At 39.6% G+C, this 27,130-nt stretch overlaps 1 protein-coding gene across 1 annotated transcript in view; it reads right to left on the bottom strand.

The window, feature by feature from the left end:
- Window positions 1-27,130, bottom strand: part of DOCK3 (dedicator of cytokinesis 3) — a 460,968-nt gene that overhangs the window by 76,936 nt on the left and 356,902 nt on the right. The window contains 11 exon segments of the mRNA XM_067568165.1: window positions 463-611; window positions 3,609-3,667; window positions 5,247-5,347; window positions 5,995-6,070; window positions 8,668-8,762; window positions 12,438-12,536; window positions 14,904-15,050; window positions 16,077-16,204; window positions 19,013-19,205; window positions 21,858-22,028; window positions 26,540-26,621. Of these exon segments, the coding sequence (XP_067424266.1) occupies window positions 463-611; window positions 3,609-3,667; window positions 5,247-5,347; window positions 5,995-6,070; window positions 8,668-8,762; window positions 12,438-12,536; window positions 14,904-15,050; window positions 16,077-16,204; window positions 19,013-19,205; window positions 21,858-22,028; window positions 26,540-26,621 (1,300 nt within the window).

Here is a 27,130-nt window from a genome sequence, read left to right as displayed (position 1 = left end):
GTCCTAAATGACTAACCCAAGGTCACAAAGAAAGTTAGCAGCAGGGCCAAGAATATAACTCAGGAGTCTTGATTGACTTCTAGTAAATCACCCAAAGCACTAGATAACTTACTTCATCATCTATGGTTTCGCAGGCTTCCATTGTTTTTACTATTAGGAAGGAGAATCCACTTAGCCTTGCTCTCTGTGCAGTGAGTGCAACACTGTGTTCTGTCTCAACAAGAGAAATGGCTACTTGGAAAATGCCTTATAGAAATGTTCATATAATGGTGGGACTCTGAATGTAGTGTTGTAAAGGATGTTACTTTTTAATTAATATCTATCTATCTCTCCCTCCATGTCAACAGCTCCCTCACATTCAGAAACAAACTAGCAGTTGGAAACTCCATGTTTCCAGCACAGTGTTGCAGAAGGGCAGAACAACAGAGAGAATACTGCAAGAGTCCTGGAAAACCATTTCACCTGTTTGAAGTTTCCATTTTTCCTCTGCTCCCAGTCCATCATGTCATGAAAGATGGGGATCATGATGTTCCGGACCTCTGTCTGTGGGACCAGTGTGACACCAAGAAAGGGGCCAATCATTCCCGGAATAAAGTGAATTTTATGTTCACCTGGACAACACAAAGAAATTAACATTTAATGAAAGTCTTCTTTGCTGTGAGGAAGGTGAGACTTTATGGTAAAGACACATGCAACCTGTCCTTGCATTAAACCTAAAGAAGCAAACAGTTTCTGTCTCCAAAAATTACCAAAACCAACAGCACTTCAGTTTTCTATTTTCCATGGTGAAATCTGCATGATTATCTTTACATTAATTAATCTTTACATGTAGCAGAAACTGCAGATCCTTTCCACTTACAGGGAAACTCATTCAAGATCTGCTCCACCTTTATGTGCCAGCATCCATTAATTCTGCCAGAGAGAATTGACAGATTCCAATGCTGTTTTGGTGGCTTTGGCTCCAAAGAAGAAAGACATTTTTCAAAGGGACTGTGACAACAATAATATTTAATGGATCAGGTACAGGCTCTTTAGGCTTTTTAGAGTTTCTTAACCTTAGTGGTGTAAAATCTACAATCAAATGGACAATGGACCTTGACTTAGACCCAAACAGTGATCCTGCTCAGCAGCAGGAACACACAGCACTGTTAGTAATCACTTTTGTGGTGTACTTGCATTATGAAACTTTAGTAAATAAAACAAAATTATCTGAAAAAACATTGATAGGGCAATACTGTTTTGAGATATCGTTTCTCCCAAAAATGATCTTTCAGGTTATGTTGGCAGTCCAACATACACTCATATATTGGAAGTTTGCCTCCAGTAAATTAATCAGTCTCTTAGGTTATCCCACAATTGCAAAAAGGGAGGGATAGGAAAAGAGAAATAAATCAGAAAAGCAGAAAAAAATGATTTTGATTTGAAGAGGTTCATCCCTAGGGCGGCATATGTCATTAACTGTGCAATATTAAAAATCTTGTTTCTTTTCTGTCATTGTGTATGTGGAGCATAAAGCAGACACTTTGGTATATTCCTCAAAATCATGATCTACATTATCACAATTTAGACATACTAGATTTGTCTTTTTAGCTTCATGTGACATTGGTTTAAACCTGTTAACAATTTCATGAATATTGCTATCTGCTTTTCAGACAAATAATGAGAAGCAAGATGTGTTTCTAACATATCTAATACAGTGGAGTCAATGTGATACATTCCCTGCAAATGTGATGTGACATGATGCAAGATGCTACACTGTACCCCAGCTCACTTTGACCAGAAGATGTTATTTACATCAGAAATAATCACAATTCAGAGATTTGTAAATTATAAAGCCAAAAGGGATCACTGTGATCATCTAGTCTAACCTCATGTATAACACAGGCCATATAGGATTTCCCTGAATTAATTCCTGTTTGAACTAGAGCATACTATTTAGAAAAACATCCAATCTCGATTTTAAAATTAGCAGTGATGGAGAATCCACCACAACCCTTGGTAAATTGTTCCAATGGATAATTACCTTCACTGTTAAAAATTTTTGCCTTATTTCTAGTTTGAATCCGTCTAGCTTCAATTTCCAGCCATAGATCTTGTTATACTTTTGTCTGCCACACTGAAGAGCCCTCTATTACCTGTTCCATACATGAATTCTTATAGATTGTGATCAAGTCACCCCTTAATGTTCTCTTTGTTAAGATAACAGATTGAGCTCCTTGAGTCCTCCTCTATATAGCATGTGTTAATTTCAACCCTTTAATCATTTTTGAGGCTCTTCTCTGAACCCTCTGTGGTATCAACGCCTTTTGTGAATTGTGGACAGAAGAAATGAATACAATATTTCTGTAGTGGTTGCACCAGTGCCAAATATATAGGTAAAATAATCTTTCTCCTCCTACTCAATATTCCCTGTTTTTTACATTCAAGAAACACATTAGCGCCTTTGGGTACGGCTTTACTCTGGGAACTCTTGTTAATTTATTAGCCACCATTACCCCCAAGTCCTTTTGGCGTCACTGTTTGCCAGGATAGAATCTCCCATTCTTGAAGCAAGGCTTACATTCTTTGTTCCTAGATGTATGGTTTTACATGTGGCCACATTAAAAGCTTATGTGCTGCTTGTGCCCAGTTTACGAATTGATCCAGATCATTCTGTAGCAGTGACCTATCCTCTTGATTATTTACTGCTCACCCAATCTATGTGTCATCTACATGCTTTATCAGGAATGATAATATGATTTCTTCCCAGACAGATAAACATGTTAAATAATACAAGGCCAAGAACTAATCCCTGCAGAACCCCACTAGGAACACACCTCCTTGATGATGATTGCCCAATCATATTTTGAGAGCTATCAGTTAGCTAATTTTCAATACATTAAAGGTATGATGAGTTGATTTAATAATATTCCACTGTCTTCAAATGTCATGTGGTACAAACTCAAATGCCTTACAGAAATCTGTGTCTATTACAATTGGTGTAACAACTATTGCACAATTGTGGGCACACTTTTGATTTTTTAACTAGGAACAGAGAATTTGTTATCATGCTTATTATTAGCACATTAATAAAGCACTCATAAGTATGCACCTTACTGCATGTCACTTTTGTGCTTTATCACTAAATGTGCACATTTATAATAATTCTGTATCACCTTGACTTGTTCTGTTGCACCATTTGCAAACTGATGAAATTGGACACAACTGTATTAGTGTCAGCTATGCAGTCACAGACCAGATGAAAGTCAGAGTATACAAGTGTATCTCAAGTATTAGTCCAGATTGCAGCACAATAGCAGGGATTTCCAAATGCTAATGCAGTACATCATCTGGGAATACCAGAGAAAAGCTGTTGAAAACAGTCACGGCAAGGTTTGAGAGTAAAATATTCAAATTAATAGAAATGTGTTATTTCAAAGGAGAAAAATATCACCATGGAACTATGCAGAAACTCTTTTTTTTTTTTTTGGTTGGAAATTCCCAAAGAAACTACAAGACCCAGCATGAGGTCTTGGTGTCGCAGCACTAAAGATGAATATTTTTAATACAATTCTTAGACAACTTTAGTTTTGGTGATTAGGAAAGGAACAGGAGATAGAGAGACATACCAAGGTTTTGCCACATACTGAACAACTCATATGCCATCATCACTCGCATGTCGCCGTATCTGTAAGAGAAGGCATAGATACAACCCCTTAATGGTACAAAATGCAGCAAGTTGGGGATCAAAGAATCATAGAAGATTAGGTATGGAAGGGACCTCACAAGGAAATCTAAGTTCAGCCCCAACTAAATCATCCCAGCCAGGGCTTTGTCAAGCTGGGCCTTAAAACCTGTAAGGATGGAACTTCCACCATTTCCATAAATAACCCATTCCAGTGCTTCACCACCCTCCTAGTGAAAAAGTTTGTCCTAATATCCAACCTAGAACTCCTGCGTTGCAACTTGAGACCATTACTCCTTGTTCTGTCATCTGCCACCACTGACAATTTCGTTGCCCTTTGCTGGACTCTCTCCAATTTGTTCACATCCTTCCTGTAGCGGGGGGGCCAAAACTGGACCCAATACTCCAAATGCAGCCTCACCAATGTCGAATAGAGAGGAATAATCACTTCCCTCGACCTGTTGGCAATGCTCCTACTAATGCAGCCCAATATACCATCAGCCTTCTTGGCAACAAAGCCACACAGTTGACACATATCCAGCTTCTTGTCTACTGTAACCCCCAGGTGCTTTTCTGCAGAACTGCTGCCTAGCCAGTCGGTCCTCAGTCTGTAGCAATGCACTGGATTCTTTTGTCCTAAGTGCAGAACTCTGCACTTGTCCTTGTTGAACCTCATCAGATTTCTTTTGGCCCAATCCTCCAGTTTGTCTAGGTCCTTCTGTATCCTATCTCTACCCTCCACTGTATCTACCACTCCCCTCCATCTTAGTGTCATCCGCAAACCTGCTGAGGGTGCAATCCAACCCATTCTGCAGATCATTAATGAAGATGTTGAACAAAACCAGCCCCAGGACCGACCCCTGGGGCACTCCTCTTGATACCAGCTACAACTTTTTCTGTCAAGCCAAGCCGGACGCTTGCCATATTTGCTATTCTTTCTGCACACTGGAATGGTTCGTTCCTGCATCCTCAATAAGGTTTCTTTAAAATACAGCCAGCTTGGACTCCTTTCCCCCTCATAATAGCCTCCCAGGGAATCCTGCCCATCAGTTCCTGAGGGCATCAAAATCTGCTTTTTTGAAGTCCAAGGTCCATATTCTGCTACTCTTCTTTCTTCCTTTTGTCAGGATCCTGAATTTGAGCATCTCATGGTCACTGCTGCCCAGGTTGCCATCCACTTCTACTTCCCCTACCAATTCTTCCTTGTTTGTGAGCAACAGGTCAAAAGGATCATGGCCCCTATTGGTTCCTCCAGTACTTGCACAAGGAAGTTGTCCCCAACACTCTCCAAAAACTCCCTGGATTGTCTGTGCACTGCTGTTGCTCTCTCAGCAGATGTCAGGGAAATCAAATGCAATTAAATTAATATTGAAACCAAGGTTATATTTTTTAAAGAATATCAAGGAATTCATCTAATTGTTGAATATTTGCATTATGTCCTATGACTTCTACTTATGATTTTTCTGGGGAGATTCCTCCCACCTCCTGTAATGTATGGGAGTTTGTGATAGAAACATATGTCCTAATTTTGAGAGGATGAAAAAAAATCAGAGTTTCAGAGGCAAGGAGGTCATGTTCTTACTTGTCCAGAATCTTCTTTCTCTTAGCTGAAGTTATAGTTTCTAGCTGTAGGCTTGGTTGGTTTATAAACAAAACTGCCAAGCTGAAATAGGAGTTCCACACCTAGAAAACAGGAGGGAAATTAAACACGACAGTCCAAAGACAGAACTAGTTCTGAACACAAACATACATGCCATGTAATACATTTTGCAGATGGCATCAGGTTGTTCCTCAGGTCAGAGGAAAATAGATAATTATGTCTAAATAAACTAGATGTAACAATAGGCTAAATGAAATCCATGCCAGGAATTATACAAATACTAGAGGGAATGACAATTACACGAACCCAGCAGCAACAGAATGTGAGGGAATCACACATAGGCCTTTCACCTCTTGACATCCGAATTCGACTCTGCCTCAGGCCAAAAGTGAAATGAACTGATAGTTTCAAATATTCCTTGTGAGCACTTTTTCATACCCTAAACCACAACATACACGGTGCTATGAATTACATCAGACACGATATGTTCTGGACTTTAGCCAATGCAAGCAGTCTCACTTTTCCAACCAGTAGAATTCATAATGCTTCTGGGGTTTCCCAGTTCAATCAAAGCCTCAGCAAAATTTGATGACTATCTGTATCAGCTTGCTTGTTTTCTGAGCAGATAGCTAACAAACATGGCCAACATTATCTGTTAATATAGAGTAGTTGCTGTTCCTGCTGATGGTTTTAAAGGATGTAATTACATTTTGTAGATGTCAATCCTTACCTTAAAATCAAAGTCTGTTTCTGTGAAGTTCTTGTGTAGGGCAGAGGACAGGTACTGGACTGTTGTAACTATGATACTATAATTTAAAAAAAAAAAAAAAAGATCCTTTTGAATTGTCAGTACAAATCACATTCAGAGACTCTTGTTTGGCTCTGAGCACTGGTGCTGTTTCTGTTATACTTCAAAATGCATTTTGGCACTTTTTCTTTATGCAATCATTTCTAGATATCATAAACGTCACTGTGGTGTTTTTTTAAAACAAAGACTTCATATTAAATAATGCAAGGCAGAATTCAAGAATATATTTTCCTGAAATATTGTAGATTTTGGAAAATATGAAGTAGAGGATCTTTGTAATTCCTGAGTTTATTTTCAAAAGTCCAGTACTGCAGTTAATAAATAGAAAAACAAACATAACTTATTTGTTTTTGTTTCTATACACAACTTCCATCAAAAAGCCAAAATTTTTCAGGGAGGCAAGATCATCTACAGCAGCAGCTCTTAACCTTTCCAGACTACTGTACCCCTTTCAAGAGTCTGCTTTGTCTTGTGTACCCCAAGTTCCACCTCACTTAAAAACTACTTGCTTACAAAATCAGACATAAAAATACAAAAGTGTCACAGCACACTGTTACTGAAAAATGCTTACTTTCTCATTACCATATAATTATAAAATAAATCAATTTGAATATAAATATTGTACTTACATTTCAGTGTATAATATATAGAGTGGTATTAACAAGTCATTATCTGTATGAAATTTTAGTTTGTACTGAGTTCACTAGTGCTTTTTATGTAGCATGTTGTAAAACTAGGCAAATATCTTGATCAGTTGATATACTTCCTGGAAGACCTCTGCATACCTCCCAAGGGTACGCATACCATGGTCGAGAACCACTGCTCTAGTTTTTGGACCTTGCTGTAAAATGATCCTTTGAAGATCTGTCAGACATCTCCTCTGAACTTTTTTTGGAATATTTTGTAAGCTCTGGATTCATTGGGAAACTTAAATTTGTAGGTGCATAACTGCCTTTAATTAAATTAAATGTCATTGAATTATGTAACAACATGCAAGAATTAACAAAGTCTAATTTGCTTTGGTATAAAAAAGAAATAGACTAAAGCTCAGCATTTCATTCATGTGATTCTTCAATAGCATTGATAAATGCACCTTATTTCAATCTGAAGAGATTTACAGCTAAGCAGCACCAGTAGGGATCAGGCTATTGGGAGTGTTCTAGGTAACCAGCTCTTTTTACTTTATATATATTTCTCTTATTTTGTAGAACAGCATGTAACCTGGGGGTTCGTAACATCTAAAACCACTTCTTTCACTTCTCATTAGCACTGTGAACTCACAGAGCATACAACATCACAATTGACCAATCAGCCTTCACGAAGATGTCCATTACATCATCATGCAATGTGGATCCCCCCAGTATTCCAGTTAGTCAACTGCAATGCTACAGCTAGGTTAGCTAATGAGATCAGACATTAGTAGGTAATCCTAGCCTTTGGGTATAATCCTGGCTCTCAGCCTGCTGCTGCTACCTCCTAAAAACAATGGAAAAAGCTTGACAGGGCAAAAATAAAAAATAAAACTAAATAAATTCAAACCCAAAGGAGATCTGCCTAATCAAGAAATAATTATTTCAATCTGAGGCTTTGTCACCTGGCTTAAGGACGGCCGTCTGCCCCTCCTTTTCTAAGAAAATTGAGTCTGCCACTGATCTAGGCTAAGAGTTGCTTTGGTCTTTCACCCAAAGAGCAATTTTAAAGCCAGTAGAAATGCTGTTTCTGGAATTCACTGATCTCATGAGCAGAGGCCCAAACAACAGCATCATGCACAAACTGCGAGAAAACTCCTTGGTGAGTTTTGTTGCTGGTTTTTTAATTGAGACACACTGAAGACAGAGAGTAACAATGTAGGAAAAGGAAAATTAAGACCATAAGCACTATCTATCCAATATTCCTCAGCAGCTCCTTCCATTTCAGTAACCTGGCTGAAATGGCAGAGCCAGTCCATTTGGCTGTCCCTCCTTGCACCTCAGACAATTGATGAAGTACATTTATCATACGGCAAGAGGACACTGTGCCTCCTTCAGTCAGGATAGGATTTGAGGGATACTTGTGGATACAGATATAGATAACTGGAATTGGTATCTAGTTCTATTTACCCCTTAAAGTGTGTTTCCTGTCTTCAAAGCAATGGACAAGTATTACCTATATTTTAGAGATGGGATAACAGACAAAGTGGCAAATGTTCAAAGGAGTAAATAAACTCCATATGTGACTAATTTTGGGCACATCACATTAGTTTATCATCACTTGTGTGCACAAATGACAGAACTTACATACAGAAAGCCTATTAGCACTTGATTTGTGTGAACAAATAGTTGTTTATAGTGTTAACTATATAGTATGCATGTGCACTGGTAGCATGTAAAACTTGTACAGTCAAGTGAACATTCATGGACAAAAGCCCTAATTTGGCCCTGAGAGCTTAAGTAATTTTTCAGAACCAGGATTAGTACTCAGGAGGAGTTCTTGCCTAGAGTCCCAGGCCTCAATCCAGTAAAACACACTGCTTCTCTGGGATTGAGAAGCCCTAATTTAGAGCACCCACAGAGTTGTCATGCAAACTTTCAGTGCTTTAAACATGTCCTAACTCACTTGCTGGTGAGCAGCCTCATCACCATCCAGTCCCGAGGAAAGACACTCATCTTCATCAGGTTTCGAAACACACAGAAAATCTTCAGCAGGAACTCCTAATACACAGAAAGAAGAGAATAATAAGCAGCGGCAGCTGTAGACAAATGTACTTGCCTAGCGACAGCCAAGACAATTAAGCTAATTATGTTTCCCTTGCTTGATCTTTGTGTCACTAGACTACATAGCTGATGACATGGAAGCAGCATATATGGGAATGAGGCAGATGTAGTTGTTTTCTGCAGGTGCATTCTTCTGTATTTTAAGGCTTACAATGCAGAACTTCATTGTATTTTATTCCATGTGACTTTTCAATAGTGTCATGAAGAATTCTGGTCTCAATTCCCAGTTATGACCAGTGTAGCCTTTTGGAGGAATAGTTATTTATTTAATTTATCCACACCAGAAGAAAAAAAAAAAAAAAAAAAGAAGGGGGGGGGTATGTTTTCAAGGTTCTATGCACCCCTGTCAGAAATTAAACTCTTTTATAGATTATATAATCTGGTACTATAAGATCCCCTCTATGAAGAAGAAGAAAGGACCTGCTAACAGCATCCCATCCCAATGTCTGTTTCTAAAAAAACACTGGGGGATGCTTTTTCTTTTTAATTTGAGAGAGAGAGTGTGTATGTAGGAGAGAAAGAGAATGCAGTGCTCATGAAAGGTATATCGACAGCTTTGGTGACTTTGATCCTTTGTTAATACACAGAAGTGAAAAGAACAGACAGCAGAATGCAAGCTTCCTTCACGCTGCTCTGGCCACTTAACTCTGACGTGCAAGGAAACCTAAGGGAGAAAGAAGAGTGGTCTAGAAGTCCTGAGCAAAAGCCTGAGAAACAAACTCCTGAGTCAAATCCTGGCTCCGCCAATGACCTACCTTCTGGGTCTGAACAAATCACTTTCTGCCTCATTTTTCCCCTTTATGTAATGGTGATAGTAATTCTCTCTCACACCATAAAAGGTGTAAACATTATTGTTGTTACACCAATATAGTTCCATCACTATCTCCATAGCCAATTTAATCACAAGCCTTTTTACTGGCACTGTCAAGAAGGTTGCCAGCTGCGATAGTGGTATTTGTGATGTTAGGTAAGAACAACTTCAAAACTTTTCCTAAGTGAACTCTTAAGTGGAACTAGTTGAAATTTGGAATGTCTGGTTTACAGGAAATTTCAAAATTCCTTTGTTCTGATTCAGACAAAAACCAAAATATTTTTGAAATTTCCCAATTACCTCATATTCCCCCCTCCAACATGCAGATTTGGAAGTTTTTAATTTTGAAATTTCATTTTGGATTTCTCAATTTTGTTTTGAAAGTTTGCATTATTCCAATTGTTTTTGAATTTCAAAATTTTGTTTCAAATATTATTTTATTTTTTATATTTTTATTATATTTACATTATTTCATGACATGCAGATGTAGTAAATATCATCATTAAGGTTAGCTCTAACTTAGTACTGATTAAAACATCTTATTATATATTTCTTATTATATAATATGACATCAGTAGCAGTAGTGCATAATGAGCAATACTACTGATATGTCATAAAATAATGTAAAAATAAAAATGTACAATAAAATAGAATTCAAAATGAAATTTTGAAATTTCAAAGCAAAAATTCAAACAAATTCAAATTCAAAACAAAATGTAGAAATCTGAAATTAAATTCTAAAACAAAGATGTAATGAAATTAAATGTTTTTGTTTTGAAATTTGAGAATTTTTATCAAAATTGACAACTTTTTCAAAAATGTTTCAGTTATGATGAAACTAGCATTATCTGTTTAAAAAAATCCACAAAGATTTCCAACAAACTCTACTCTTATATATATTCCATGTCTACTTAAGACTCAATATGAGAGCGCTAACTAGGGTGACCAGATGTCCTGATTTTATAGGGATAGTCCCGATATTTGGGGCTTTGATTTATATAGGCCCCTATTACACGCGACCCCCTTTCCTGATTTTTCACACTTGCTATCTGATCATCAACTCATATCAAGTGGCCCGTTGAAGAAGCCATCAAAAGTTAACAACTTTAAATCACTATCAATTTAGGCTCCATTCAACCTAGCAATCTAAAGATAAGATGCTCTGTTATCCCTATGTCTATCCAGCTAAGCGATCCAGCCTTCTTAAGGATACATTTTCATTAATAACTGGAAGTCGACAACCTCTTGAAAAAGCACTTCAGATCATGGACCACCTTGTTTGTTCAGTATTTTAACAGGTTTCTACCATGGTGTCTGTCTGGTATTACTATTCACTCAACTGAGGTGTCACAGAGTCACAAAAATATTTTGTATATAACCCCATCATCATACTGTGAAAGGAAAGTGACAGAATAACTGTTACTTCCATCAGATTTATTGCTTCTTGAAGTAATTCTGCACATAAGAGCCATTTACTGTGGTCTGAGACATGCAGCCTTCATACCGAGGTGCAGGTAACAGGAAGGCTTCTTTTCCTTTGAGATGGACATCTCCAAACAGATGATGGTTTACGTACTAGTGAGGATACATAAACTGTGTACTAAGCAACTATCTCTTGGCCACTAATAGCTATGATTTAGGTCACCATTCACAAACGGGAATATGGGGAGCTTGTTGAAGTGTACCAGGTAGAGTAGACTGGCCACTACTCCAATAGGCCAAGAAACTATTTGCTGTTGACTTTTCTCTGCTTGGCATGCGAAACTCAGCCTTGGAATATAATTATCTTTTGACATAAGAACAACTTCAAACCTCTTCTTAAGTGAGCTCCTATGTATATTCCATGTCCTGCAATAGGTTGCAGAATAAACTACTTTGGACTTTCCAGAAAAGGAAAACTAGTTTATAGTTCAGGCTATGTTCTACATAGTGCCATAATGTAATCTATCAGGTATTTATCTGGTCCCCATTGCCATAAGATCTGAACACCTTGCAATCTTTAATGTATTTATCTTCACAATACTGCCATGAGGTAGGGAAGTGCTATTATCCCCATTTTACAGACAGGGAACTGAGGCACAGAGGGTATGTCTAACTGCAGCTTAGAGGTGTGATTTTCAGTGTGGGTACACAGATTCATGCGAGTGCACTAAAAATAGCAGTGTGTAAGTTATGGCACTGGCAGTGGCTCAGGCTAGTCACCTGAGCTCAGACCCAGGCATGGACTTGGTTGGCTAACCTGAACCACTGCTAGTGCCGCAACGTCCATTCTCCAGTAACTCAAAGTGAGTTAGCGTAAATCTGTCTACCCACACTGGGAATCACACCTTCCAGCTGCAGTGTAGACATACCAGAGAGACTATGGGTATGTCTACACTGCAAAGAAAAACCTGCAGCACAAACTCTCAGATCCTGGGTCAACAGACTTGGGCTTGCAGGACTTGGGCTGTGGGGCTAAAAATAGCAGTGTAGATGTTCCCACTCAGACTGGAACTCAGGACCACAGGTTCTTCTTTGCAGAGTAGACATACCCTCAGTGACTTGTCAAAGATCACACAGGAAGCCTGTGAGGGAATAGGGACTTGAACTCAGGGCTCCTAACTCCAAAGCTCATGCCCTAACCACTGGTCCATCCTTTACTCTGATAATAATTACATATATGAAACAAATAGTGGCTACATCTATAGTGAATATGGATGTTCAACAGAGCAAGTAGAAACACTTTCTGCATTGCTCATTCATCTGATTTCTGAGGACAATATTTGATAGCTGCTCTTAAAAACTACAGTGTTCTGTCCTACCTTTAGCTCATCCTTGCTCTGGAAATTGTCTAGTAAATGTTGAAAATGAGTGTCTGACATCTGACGAAGCAGAGACAAGAGACAGGACACATACTCTCCCTGTTAAGTAAATGAAGAATTATTTAGTCCAGACAATCAAAGAATTTTTTAGATGTAAAATTCAACCTGTGATAAGGGATAAAGGGTGGGGTCTGAAATGGTACCAATGCATATGAAAAGAAAAGATTTATGTGCAGAGATTAAAAATACCATATGCCAACTGATCTCTATTTCCTGTCAATATACAGGAAAAACTCTCAGAGGCTCACCCGTGTGTGCTCTTTTATTCCATAGGATTATTACAAATATCAGAGTTTAAATGATCAATAATGACAGTCAAAGGGTCTCTCTCCCTATATGTTTTTTTTTTTTTTAATAAACTCATTCTCAGTAAGCCACTTACCATATCAGATGTTAAAGTTCACTGGGGCTCAAGAATTCTCTCGTTAAGAAATTTTATTTACACGTTTTCTTTGTTTGTGATGGTCTCTACCCTATCCACTAGGTATCTCAGTGAAGGCACTTCTTCATTAAAGTCTCTAGCAAAAGCCGTCAAATGACAAGAAAGCTCCTTGAGTTCTACTTGAATTCATTTGCTTGAGTTCTGCTTGAGTTCATTTGATTCTTAAGGACTGAAGGTAAATATGTAAATACAAATTTCATGATCTGACCAGGAGAATGGACAAGTGACCTTCACAAGTGGGATGTTTCTCCATGGAGAGTTTGACAGATGATCATAACTGCAATATGCTTGAGCTCCAACTCCCATAGGATGGGAGAAGTGAAGTTGCTCTGAAATCAAGGTCTTATATAGTAAATGATGCTTTGCAGTTATACAGCTCCTTTTATAGTCTCTCAAAGTGCTTCACAAAGACAAATAAAATCCCCATTTTTACAAATTTGAATAGTACAGTATAAAGGGGTTAGGCAACGTGTCCAAGATAATGTTGTAAGTCAGTGGCAGTCAGGAATTGTATTTGTCTCCACAACTAGTTCTCTGCTGTGACTACCAGACAATGTGTCTCCTTGTAGCAATGATGTCTCTAAGCCACTGAACCAATTTATTTTTAAATAATTTGTAAAGATTTTCTAAGTACCTAATCTTGTGTCATACATTACAGATACTGTGCTAAATAAGAATGTTCATGAAGAATGTCTCTGAAGAGATTTTATATCTGGAGGTGTCCTGGGCAAGTTCCTTCTTCCAGTACAGAAATCTTCAAATGGACTCAAGTATCTGCCCACCACATGCTCTGGAATGTTTATAAACTTTTCTGAGCTACTCCAATTAACCTAACACCTTGTCTTTATTAGGAAAAAGGTGTGTTCTTACCATGCGTTAGCTAACACATGTAACTAAAACAAGGTAAAATCATAGCCAAGTCAAGGCAGTTGTGGTTGTATCAAGTTAGCTAGTGAAGGTAAACCCTAGACCTCCCCCTACAAACTGCCTTGTCTTCATTAGGAATTTACCTCATGTTTGTTACTACATTTTAGCTAACAAGTGGTTCAGAAATAGCTTTCTTCCTAGTGCACATGCACCCCCACTGTACATCTGCCTGAACATCACACTCAAACTCCCAGATAATTAGCAAGAAAATGAACACCATGTGGTAACTGTTTTGGAGAACAGACTGACAACACAAGCGGTGCTGATATTAGGTCAGCATTTGATTCAAGTAAAAATAGGGTTAGGATAGAATATGTAGGTCAGTGAGTCCACGAAGGAAGAAGGTTGAATGGGAATTTTATCCTTTCCCCTCTTTCAATGGAGGAGAAGAAAGAATTCTCATTCCCTCTTTATCCCATGCAGATGAATAATTTGGGCCAGCTCTAAGCGCATTGGTACCTCTTGCAAAGATCAGGTTGGTAAATAACTTTACCTCTCTTTGCTCCTTTCCTCCCACCCAGATCACAATTCCCTAGCTGTTATTTCCTTCTCCAGAAGGATGCCCCCGGTTTCATTTGTGTGACGTTGTAAGTGTGGACCAGTTGAGCAGTCTCTCTCCAAGGACTGAAGGGAATGCCACTGGCCTGTTGGTGAGCAATCATATTCCCAGTGTTATTTTGGTGCCCATTAGAGTTGGAGCCCTAAATCATCACCTAGTTGGCATATATCAGCAGCTACCAAATGATAATTTCCCATCATAACATCAAATGTAATCCAACACAGTAACTATAACATCCAGGCAAGCTTCCTGGGCCCCACCAGTTGCTGATGTAAATGTGAAGCAGTCTGACAAGTGCACCGTGAAAGGCTTTTCCAGAGTGGAAGGATTGGATCCATGAGTGGGAAGGGAGGAGAGAAAGCTGTGATGGTTTGTGCAGGAGAGATGATAATGAGGTGTAGGTGGTGATGAGGGAGTGGGAGAAAGGGAGCTGAACGTTAGAGAAGCAGGAAATAGAACCTGATTGTTAGTTACTAACAGTGATTTCAGCTGTGCACTGCGGGCAACGCTGCCCTCTTACCGCCTCCTGAGATTGCGATTTACTCATGATAGTAAGTAGAGTCTGTAAAAGTACATCCAGGAGGCTCTCCACCATCATCTCAACCTCCTCCACTACATCTGCCTCCTACAGTGAGCAGCAAGAAAACAGACAGTTAGCAGCTGAGGACAGATGGAAATGGTAAGCCAAAAGTGCAGTTTTCACCACACCAGGAACAGCCTTCCTGATGGGACTCTGATAACTTCAGAGAGGCTCAGGAAGAATTTTAACAAACGAGATTTCTGGAGATGGAAGTTTGGAGAGAGAAAGTAAACACTGGCCTACATAGCAGACACTGCCACATGGCTGCAATGTTACAGTATGTTCCTTCCCACCTTCTCCCTCCCTGATAGAATGATATTGAAACACACCAAAAGATATAAATCCATAATCAGAGACTCTGTACTCCGTGGCACAATGGACCAACTTCTGTTCCCCTATGTTCTGTGGCAACATTAATTTATTTTATCATACATTTCATCCCATTCAAACTTACAGAACTACAGTGCATAGTTGGAAATACTCATTGATGTGACTTATTTTTAGCACCATAGACTTCCTCCTTTGGATAATCTGGGGTATTTCACTGCCCTGTAGGAACCTGTGAAAGTTTAAAAATTGACTGATATGGCATTTGAGATCACAGTATCCTGAAGATCAAAGCTGGGTATTTAAATCAGCAGTAATTTCTGAAAATAAGTGTGATTTCATTGATTGGACAATTTTACAGAGTTCTCTTTACATTCACCATAAAGTACTAGTTACTGTCTCCTATAGAACTATAAGTACCAGGGTGGGGTTGGACTTTTGGGCACCACCAATAACTCAGTTCCAGGCTAAGGTGAAGAAAATTAAACAATGTCCTGGTGGATTTGTGTGAGGTTTTTGTATGGTTGGATTTTTTTTTGAACAGCAAGAACATGCTCTAACCAGAATGCTATGAGTCATACAAACAAAAGCAGTCATTCACTTAAGGAATTCTCTTGCTGCTAATAAAGTTAGAGTTCTATTATAAAAAGATTCTCTGAAAAAGATATAGATCCAATAAAAAATATCTCAGACTGCGCGTCAGTAATTTAGTGTTGGAATGGAGAAAACAAGTGGGCAGATTACCAAGGAGCTGGCCTTGATAATGGAGAAAATACTACTGAGGATCCCAGAGCAGATGAGTAACTCCTTTTGCTGTCTCAGGTGAAGGTGAATGTGATGAAGAACCACAGGGAGCAAGATTCGCCGGGATTCTAAAAAAGGTAAACAAAACTCAGAATTATTTTAGGAGAGACTTGAATTTCAGCAGTCTTGATAGTATCCAAAAACTGTGCACGTGGAAACCAAGGAATTAGCATTAATATAGGATGCTGATACAGTAGAATCCACGTAATTGGCCCCGATAAACAGCATATCTGATTAATGGGTGCGATTGATACAGAACAGATTTTTAGTGCAATGTATTTCAAAGACACTAAACAATTAATTAATCGTACATATTAATGGTGTGCCTAATGTCAACTACTGTAAATGTGCTTGCAAACAATAGGTGTGAATTGCCATTTGCTAGCATCGATTTCCTGCTGTGTGGCCCTTTGTTCACTGCATGCTGCTTTCTAGCTCTCTTATGGCAGCTCAGTGAGTTAAACTCTTAGGAAATTTGCTTATCCTTATATGTTTATCACCTTAAGAACCTATAGTGAGGCAGTGTGGCCTTCCTCCGAGTCATAGGGGGAGGAGTCACCCTCCAGGCCCAGATGGGCGAAGCTGGATCAACCTCATCCTTCCCTCCACCCCGAAGTGGATAGTTGGGACGGGAAATATAAAAGACAGGGTCTCCCCTCCAGCTCAGTTGTGGCTGAGGACTGGTTTACACTTACCTCGCAATTCGATGGCAGTCGACGGGAGTTACGCAAGCTACGCAGAGTAGTTTGCGTAACTCACGTCAACTGCTCTGCTTCCCATCTGCACGCTGTTCACATTGTATTGAGCCGACGAGAACAGCGCTCCCGTCGACGCAGCGCTACGCTTCTTGAGGGGGCGGATTTACTCAGTCGACTTCCTGATCGATTGAGCGGGTCTAAACTGACCGCTCAATCGATCTAAAAAGATCGATCTGGCAGCGGCAAATTTGCTGCCATCAGTATAAACACAGCCTGAGACAGCGAGGGAGACAGACGCACCCTGCTTGCTCCAGGCTGCTGACTCTGCTGCCAAACCCCGAGACGCTCTGCCCACCGGAAAGCTTGTGCCTGCAGGGGAACCACCGGGACTGCTGCTGGCCACCTACTCTGGGGAGACCAAAGATGCCCTGTGGACCCAGATACACCCTGCGGGGTGGGTAGAAAGTAATCCAGGGGCAGCCAACTCCTGTAGGGCTGTAGTTCTGCTGGAGGCCCAGTCAGCATGTTGCAGTTGGATTCCTTGCTGATCCAGTGGTGGAACCTTTCCCCACTGGTAGGGCCCTAGGCTGGGATGTGGTGGAGTTGGGTGGGCCTAGGACTCTCTACTTCCTGCCACCCCACCCTTGGGGTGGCAGCTCCCCCTCTACCTGCTGTGGCGCTCAGCCCCCTACCTGAAGCCCTAAACTGCATATTTGCCCAACCCTGCCTGAGGGCCAAGAGCTCATAGACTGCGTACTTGCCCAAGGGCTAGGGGCATTGGACTGTTTATTGGCTAATTCTTCCTGTCAATAGACGGTGATTGAGTGAGGTGGTAGGGGCTCCCTCCGACCCCAAGGGGCAGGAGCTACTGGCATCCCTCTACAGGACCTGATTGCATTCATTGCACAAAATAGTGGAAAAGGTGCTATGTCGGAAGCAGGGCTGCATCAGGATACTCGGGCAGGTGCAAGGAAAACAGACCAGTAGCATGAAGGACGCAGGAAGGATCAGTTAAGTTTTCTGTTAATTGGAATACACTGAAGTTAAGAAGGGGTAGGGTGGGCAGATAAAGGAGGGCTTTGGAGGCTGGAATCCCTTATTAAAGAGAGGAGGAGGAGGAGATGACGAGGTTAACAGAGGTAGGAGCCGGGTTTACTTAGCACCTGTCCTTTACAGAGCCCTAAGGAAAATATATTAACCCCCAGGGTTAAAGTATTTAAAGAAATAGAATCCATTGCCTGCTGATCAGACCACATCACTGCCCTCTTTGAGCTACTCCACTTGCTCCCCTTGCCACCCACTGCAGGAAGTTAAATCCTCTCTTCCTTACCTTCAAGGCCCTGGCTGACTCAGCCCTGGATTACTGGATCTCACCTTCCATTGGTGTTTCCCCTCTGTCCCTTTGTTTGTACAAATATGCTAGCATCTAAAACCCTTTTGTTTTCTTCCCCCATTCCTGTCTTCTTAACTTCTTTCGCGCAGATCCTTATGCATGGAATGACCTTCCCAACCCAGTGCACCAGGCTCTCCACCTCTCCTCATTCAAATGCCTCAAAAACACCCACTTCTTTTATGAGCCCCATAAATGTGAAGTTAAAAATGTTCAGATTAAGGATATTTTAGAAATATATATCTAAAGTGACTCTTTCCTGGGTCTCTCATTGAATCTTCTCTTTCAATGAGTGTCTTCCAGACTGTAAGCTTGCTGGGGCAGGGATTGTCTTCATATCTGTCTTGTTCAATGCAGTTATAAGAAGAAATAATACTAGGGTTGTAGCACAGTGTATTCCTTTAAGCACTAATAATCATAATAACTGGGTGATCACTTAATAAGTATGCTTTTAATCAGTGGATATGCTAGTTAAGAATATTCTTTTGTATCCTAAATCTGATGTTTTCTACAGTATCTGAGGTCCCACAAAATTTATTTATGGTGACACATCACAGTACACCACAATCTTCACCGTAGAAAAAGCTCTATATACATAGAGCAATATAGACATAAAGAGCATACACACACCACAAATACAATATAACTAACATAACTTCTCCTAGATTATTTATATTTTGCACTGAATAGTTCTCCACAAAGCAGCTGCAAAAAATGCAACACAATCCTATCATCACTCTGCAGGGGCGTTCAGCTGCAAGTGTTACAAATGGATGCTGCTGTCTTACCTGAGAAAGAAAACAGGCGGCTGTCCACAGTGCGTGCTATAGATTGCAGCTTAACTACATCCATCGACTGTCCGATATGTACTGTACTGGGCATGCTCCCTAGAGTTCCCCTCACAAACTCTGCTACTTCCTGCACTGTAAACATCTGCAATAGCTCATCAAAGATTGCAGGGAAGGAATTCAGTAAAGCAGCCTGAAAAAAATGAAAATAAAGAAGCTATGACAGTTTTGAGTTCTGTAACTACTGAATAGGGATGGCACATCATAGGCATATTTGTGTGAAATACAAACAAACCATTGTAAAACAGAGTTAAGGTTCTGAAAAAAAGCTATTAAATTCGAACTGATGATTGATGTTTTATCTTTGTATCACCCTGCTGCTCACAAGAAGCAAAGCGCTTCTGGTATGTAAGATCATGTTTTGTTTGGAAAGCCTTCCAATACCAACGTATAGTAAGCTGAACACAGAGTAATAATAAAAAAAACCAACCAAAAATCCCACAAGGGAACTGGCCACTTTATAGCCTCACAGCTTGTAAAATGGTGTTAAAAACAGATTTTTAAGGGCAAGAGAATTAAAGAGAAAAAAGAAAAAAAATCCCAAACTAGTCCAAATATTTTTCTTGATTTTTATATTTTAATGGAAAAAAGTACTTCTGAGCTAAGAACTTATATAAAGTTTTTGCACTGAAACAACTTAATAAGGGAGAGTTAAAAATCCACCTGAAAGGTTGTTTATAAAGAAGATACTGAGAGACCCTTAAAAGCACAACCACTTCTACAAGAGTGAAGTTGGATATTCAATAGACAAGCATTGGATTAGTGTTACTATCATAGAGTAATACATGGACTTAAAGAACCTAATCACTATAACAGAAGGCTTGAATATGTAAATTGCCATTTGACACAATCACCCTGTTAGAAACAGAAAGGATGAGTAAGATCCAGAAAGACTTCTCTTTCATCATTTGTCTAAAATATTTTCTCTCCCATCATTGGTTCTCCTGACTATTAATATGTTAAGCGTTCTTTATTATGAAGGATCCATAAGATCCAATATCGCTTCTCTTTCAATAATGAGTCTATAATATTTTCTTTCTTGTCATTGTTTTTCATGACCATGTAGTTATTAAATATATCTTTTTTACTGAAGGATGAATGAGATCCAATATCTTTTTTCTTTCATGACTGATCAGATTTTTTTCCCCCTCTCATCGCTGATTCTCCTGAGAAAGTTAAGTCACGTAGGAATTGATGACCACTTGCACTGCATTTTCAGTGCTTTGAAATCCTACTTATTCAATCTATTACCAGACTATTCTACATCTCTTTCCCTATTTTCAAAAAAATCTGAACAGTGGTGCACTGCACTCCAAGATTATATGCAGGAAAAGACAGATTTGTTGTAGAAAAAGGAGTGTCACTGGGTACATTCATGATGAAAGAGTTGTGCAGGGTAGGGGATCATTACTTACAGAATTAAACGATGGTCTTGAAGTACCACCACACTTTTGTGGGACACATGTCCCAGCTCCGCTCACCTGTCCTCCAGGCTGAGGGGCCTATGGGGCAATTGGGGTCAAGGGGGCAACACAATGGCAAGTTGGAAACAAAAAGTAAACTTTTCAAATATTAAACAGGACAGGTTTCACAAATATACAAATGCCTGAAATGAAAACATTTTGAAGGACAATAGTAAAACAGGACAAAAAAGAGAGGGAGAGCAATCCCGTCCTCAGTCCAGTTTCCCTTGTGCGCTTAAAATGGACCAAATGAAAAACAAAAGAATGGTTTCCCCAGATACTATTTTCCCCACAATGTCAGTTTCCTGGCAGAAAGTTGCAGTGATTTCTGATGATCCTGAGCCACACTCTTGCTAATCCAATTAGTGTGTGATAAAACCTTTATTCATCACTTTCCCCCACTGGGATAATTAAACCTTACTGCAACAACTACAGCAATTGCTTCCATGGAAAAGTCATATTAGGACAATATTAAATATATTTGTAATTGTCTTTTAATGCATTTCAAGAACTGAGAATGTGGAGAACCAGCATCACATTACAAGTCAGCTCTATGCAAATCACTGTTTGACAACCTCTGAGCTGGGTATGTACATACAACAAAAGATGCTACCGTTTAAAATGTTAAGTTTTAAAACAAATAAGGACATATGTAAGTATAAAGAACCTTACAATAACACAGAGCCAGACTGTGACATCCTTACTCAGACTGAGGATTGTCTAACCCTATGTGAAGTCGCACTGAAGTGAAAGGGACTATTTGCAGAGTAGGCACTACCAAACATGAGTAAGGATATCATCATATGGTTATAATCAATCCACAATTGATTCTAGTAGTGATGGTTAAACTGAGGATGTTGAGTTTTTCTAGGATTTCCTAGCTATTAACTATACATCAATCAAACTTTTCCACTGTGCAGCTGCTGCAAACTACTGTATTGACTTGAGCTGCTGCTACTTTTCTTTTTGACCAATAAAGGAATTAAAATTCCTCTGTCCCAATTCTGAGACATGCTTATGAACGAGACCCTTCGCATAGAAATAAAAAGACTATGGAATGTCTACTCTAACCACATAACGTGACAATACATTTGTCTCCCTTCTTCACTGTAAAACTGCCTAGCTGTTCTGCATCTATGAACAGATGCAGATCTACTGTCTAAAATTACTCTGCAACTATGTCACTCACTTCAGTAAAATCAGCTGGTAAAAGAGTACTAATTATGCCAACTGGCTCCTAACTATGAGAGGAATATGCTACTTGTGCACAAAATAGCTGTCTCTGCACTGCCTTTTGAATTCAAGTACAGAAAATAGTTAACCTGTGTGAAGATGAGAGTCTCTGAGCTCCTGCTGTCCAAGCTGAGCACAAATCTGATGGATTGGAAAAGTTCTTGGATGCTGGAGCGAAATTGTTCCTCCTCCATTCCGCAAGTAGCTCTGGAGTAGAGGATCCGAGATTGGACAATGAACTTGAAAAGATATTCCAAGGCCTTAAAGAGTAAGAGAGGAATGAGAGTAACAGAGAGAGAGAGAGAGAGAGAGAGAGAGAGATAAAGGAGCTATAAAGAGAGTCAGGAAAATTTTAACAACATTATTAATAATGGAATTCTTCCTTCACAGAACACAGGGAAAGAAAAGCAGGATGTGTAAACTGAAACACAGTTATGTACCACCTACTCGTAGCTAAGTGTTCCCTCCCCATCAACAATCTTCACTATAGAAATCTCTCACTAGGATAAAAAGTGTGTTCTTAACTCAAGCTAACTGAATCAAGATAAAATCCTAGTGAAGATACAAGGCAGTTTGTAGTTTTCATGTAAGTTAGCTGGTTGAGCTAAACACTATGAGGGAGCATAGTCTTTAACTCAATCTGCTAACTCATGTGAGAACCACAAACTACTTTGTCTTAAACAGGATTTTACCCCAAGTTAATGAAGTTGAATTGAGAATACATCTTTTTTCCTAGAAAAGATAGAAGTGAATCTGCAGCTGCATAGTAAATATCTAGAGTCATGGGTGGGCTTGTACAGCGCCTAGTGCTGTGGCTTCACTGTTATTGATACTCAAGCTAGCCAGATCAGATAGCTTAGCTACATCTACTTGTGCTATGGTCACACCACTGATTGCTATGAAGAGATATCCAACATGGCATAATATGCTAGACATGTACTTGCAGTGGCTAGCCCCTATTGATGCTCGTGCTGCGGTGGCTATACTATTTGTAGCTCGCTAGCTCAATCAGAGCTAGCCCAGATAGGTCTACTTGAACTGGAAATTATACCCCTAGCTCCAGATGTTGACGTACCCTTAGAATAACAGAAGATGGCCTACCTGGAAAAAAAAAGAAAAACCCCGCTCTTCACTCTGGACATGATGGCCAGGCCTCTCTATCTGCTGCAACTGCATGTAGAAACAACAGTTCGTGTGTGTGGAAGGAGGCAGGAGCACAATGTGACCGTCTCTGGAAGACCATAACTTTACTACCAGCATGGAGCAGTTGTATCATAGCAAACCAACTTCCTTTTTGTCCCAGCTGAGTACAGTTGCAGAGGGAGTTGCCCATATGGCAACTTTCTTTTGCCCCTGTTTAGCCCAGGCAGAAGGGAGAATAATCCCCTTGAAATACAGCATCTAACACTACACAGTGAGTGATAGTTACTGCAATTCCAGAGGATTATCCAAGTGAATTTTTACAGTAGAGTGAAACTTCATAAAATGGCTTGTATAGACTAGTATAAAAGGTGTATTTTAAAAACGTGTTAGCTAAAACGGTTTAACTAACACATTTTAACAACCACTAATTTAAATAGGGCAACTAATTATTTTTATGATTCTATGTATTAAATGGTATATATGAACTCTAGGCATGAGCTAAGTGTCAGTGTGAGAACAAACTATTGTCATAGTGCACCCTTTATTATGCTAACCAGCCCAGCATGATCAGCAATAAGACTCACAGCTAATTGAGAAAATGGGTAGAACTGAGTGCCACTATCCTATATAAAAACATACAGCTCTCCAGTCTGATCACATGGAGCACACAAACAGCAGCAATTAAATGTGTTTCAGGCTAGTGCCATTTTGCTTCAGTAGGCACCTCCCTCTTCTAAGTGTGTCTCCCAAAGACACACTGAACCACCATTTTGGCATGGCTGCGGTGGTAGTTGAAGTGCTGTTTGATGCCCTCCTCATAGTCTGGGTACCTATAGTTACACTGTCTATGGAAGCAAACACAGCTGACACAAACACCATTAATGGTGAAAGGTGAAAGCTCATAAAAGGTGAAAACTACGCCTGACTGTCACAAGCACAAATTTTTTAATATTCTTGCATCATGAATCTTGCCTGCTCAGCCAGTGTGAGATGTGCCCTCTAAGATTTGCTACAGCCAGTACGACTTACGTTGGGAGAAATCTGTGGACTGATTTAAGGATAAAAAATTGGGAAATGAGATTCACCAATAGTCCTAGGACAGCTTGAGAAGTCCCAATATTCAAAGTCCTTCATTATCTCTGAAACAGTGGTAACCTTGATCACATGGGTCAGTACAACTTCTTTTTAATTTATACACCTCCATACAACATAACCCATTGATGAATACTTCACACCAAAGAACTCCACCAGGCAATAATACTCTGTTCTTAATCAGTTTTCAGACTGCTATTGCAACTTTTGTTCACAGGAACATCAGTTCTCACACAGTAGTTTTGCGCTAAGTGTAAATCTGCTGCCAGCTCCACACACAGAAAGTCAAAATTGGACTTGGTCAGGTCTCAACCACTCACATTTGGTCCAGACAGCCACAACATTGTCTCATGAGCAAATAATACTTGACCTGCTCCAGACATTGCTTTCCTCATGATCCAATTTGGCAATATAACAAACCTCTTCATTTGCATCTTCCTTCTTTATGGAGTGCTCTAAGTGTATTACAATTACTGCCCTATTCTGCTTCCAGGTTATCAAGCACCAAATTCCAGAAATTGGAGGATGCAGCAATGTGAAGTGACTTGAAATTCTCCATAAAGGGCAAAGGCCACTGCGATCCAAGGAAGAGAATTAGTGGGTTTGTATATGATGTTCCATAACCCTCTGTGGAAAGAGGGACTCTTAAAAAGGCCTATGCTCCTTGGGGCAGACAGAATGCCCTCACAGTTAGGCAGAGCGCCAGGTGTGGATGCAAACACATGGCCGTGACGGCAGAAAAGCTGGTGCATGGACACCAACAAATCATATCAAATGTTGGAGGCACAGTCAGTCTACAAAATCACAGTTGTAGAGTGTAAGGCCCATAGAGAAATAGAAATCAATTGAAATGCTCTGAAACCTGCTGTTTTCTTGAACACCATTATTTTGGAGGCATGGTCTGACAATGAGACAAAAGGGAATTCAGTCCCTAACTGGAAGTTAAGTTTCCGCAAGTTTGGTCAAGCCAACAAGCCGCAAAGGCAAAATTAATGTGTGTGTGTGTACGTAAAATATATATAATCAGATCCATAGGCACCAAAGCCCTCTGCTATAATTTTTCAAACACAATGAATCCTAAATGTTTTAAAGCACAGACACTATGAAGCATAAAAGACTGGAAATACAGCTTGCAGAAGGTGGTTGGGAACATATGAAGCAAGGGGAAAGACTGTCAGACTAATATAGAAAAATAAACCAAAAGTAATTTTTCAGGAATAAAGTACATTTTCTTTTTCTGTAGCAAGTCTTGTATCAGTCCAGGGATTGTAGGGACTTAAAGAAGCAGCAACTCAGAAGTGCGGAATCTTCATTGGACTATTCTTTGGTGAAGCCTTCCATCAAAGGCCACACAGGCAACTTGAAAGGATGCAGGTAGTAATAATGGTCCATCTCTATAAAGAAGCTCCACATAGGTCCTGAACTGAAGCTAATGTTCAGGATGTAGACATAGCAAAGAACTCTGAAATGTGAAGTCAACAAATGAACCTTGACCCTATAGGCCTTTGACATAAAAACTATCCATCCTTCAAAAGAGAATGAGGATTCAAAGTCTGATCTTTGTCAGAGCCTTAGAGACAATCTGTTTCTCTCTTTCCACAATTTCTGAAACATCAGAGGCATCAATAGCATAAATGTGAAGGTGTACACTAGCTGGAAATGTCATTTGTGAGAAAGGATGACATATTTCTGTTTGGCTGTCCCAGAATCTGCTGAAAAAGGTAAGACCTGCTCAAGATGAAATGATCTGAGGACATTTCAGGGAAGCCAACTTTCATTCCTTTGGGTTTAACAAAGGCCAACTGAGAAAGAAGTTTGTGTTTCTCCATCTAGTAACCATCTAAATTCCAAATTCAATGGTCTTTCTATAGTAAACCTCTGACACTTGGTGATTCTGAGTTCTTGCTATAATATAATTGTAGTAAAAAGGTAGCATTTTATTTGTTCTCTGTTGAACTAAACTAGTGCAAAAACTAATCCCCTGTTTCACACACACTGATGGGAAGTTGTGTCTTCCTTCAAGTTCATGCTCTGTTCACTGACAACTGGCCCATGCCCTGTGGGATGGTATTTGTTATCATCACCGGCCACTCAAAGGCCCATTTACTATTTTCTTAAACTATTCATCCAACGTGATATGAGTCTGTATCATAGACAGAAATAAAAACCAAAACTTCAGACTCCCAGTCCTGTACTTGAACCACTATCAAAATGTTGCTTCTCTAAGGTTGAAATTTACCACTGTGCAGAGGACCAGCACAAGGCCACTGCCCCACAAAAGTCCCACTTAAACCCACAAAATAGGGTTTCAGTAGGAGTTAAGGAGGCACAGACCTTGTGCTGGTCCTCTGCACAAGGATACATTTCACCCTAAGATTAGAATTTGGACAGTTTTGGACAAATCATTGAAATTTGCTCCGGACAACTGAATACTGGAAGTCTGTTCAAGACCATGTTTCATGTGCCTTATAGCAGCCTCAGCTACGTAGAAGCCACAGCCACATTAAACATACAGATATTTACAACACACACATACCCTCATTGCTTCTTGGATATGATCTTGTCGTACAAGCTCAGCTGATCGGTCCATGTACCACTTCAAACATCGGATCAGTTCTCTGAGTAAGAGAGACATTCACAGAAACATCAAGCAATTATCTGTAAGTGGCCAAGCCTGAAACCTTCTGGCTTTGTGAAACAACTTGGCAGTTGTTTTCTTAGACAGCAAGAAATGCAATGTGCTGTCTTGTTCCACTCACTTCTAATAATTAGGTATATTAGTTTAAACAATTGAGTTTACAACAACAACACATAAATTAAAGCGTAAAAAACAGGTCACTCCAAACAAAGAAATAATCAGTTTATAGAAATAAAACACATAGTATTTCTCTTTGGCTAAGCAATCTGAGTAAGGCTCTTATAGGTAAGCAAGTTTCAGAAACTGTTTGAAACTGGAATAGACCAACTTATGTAAAGTTGAAAATATCTTCATTTAATTTCCTAAAGTGCACAAGACTGTTTAGAATGCCCTGAGATATTACATATGCTTAAGAACAAGTTTGTTTGAACACTCTCCCATCAGAAGAAAAGTAGAATTCCAAATAACATTGATTATTAAAAACTGTGA

Source organism: Emydura macquarii, unplaced genomic scaffold (assembly GCF_026122565.2).
Source record: "Emydura macquarii macquarii isolate MOO-44397 ecotype Brisbane River unplaced genomic scaffold, CSIRO-AGI_Emac_v2 contig_2846, whole genome shotgun sequence".
In the NCBI taxonomy this organism is placed as follows: domain Eukaryota; kingdom Metazoa; phylum Chordata; order Testudines; family Chelidae; genus Emydura; species Emydura macquarii.
The sequence above is the reverse complement of the archived record's forward strand: the minus strand, read 5'-3'. Positions and strand labels throughout refer to the sequence as shown.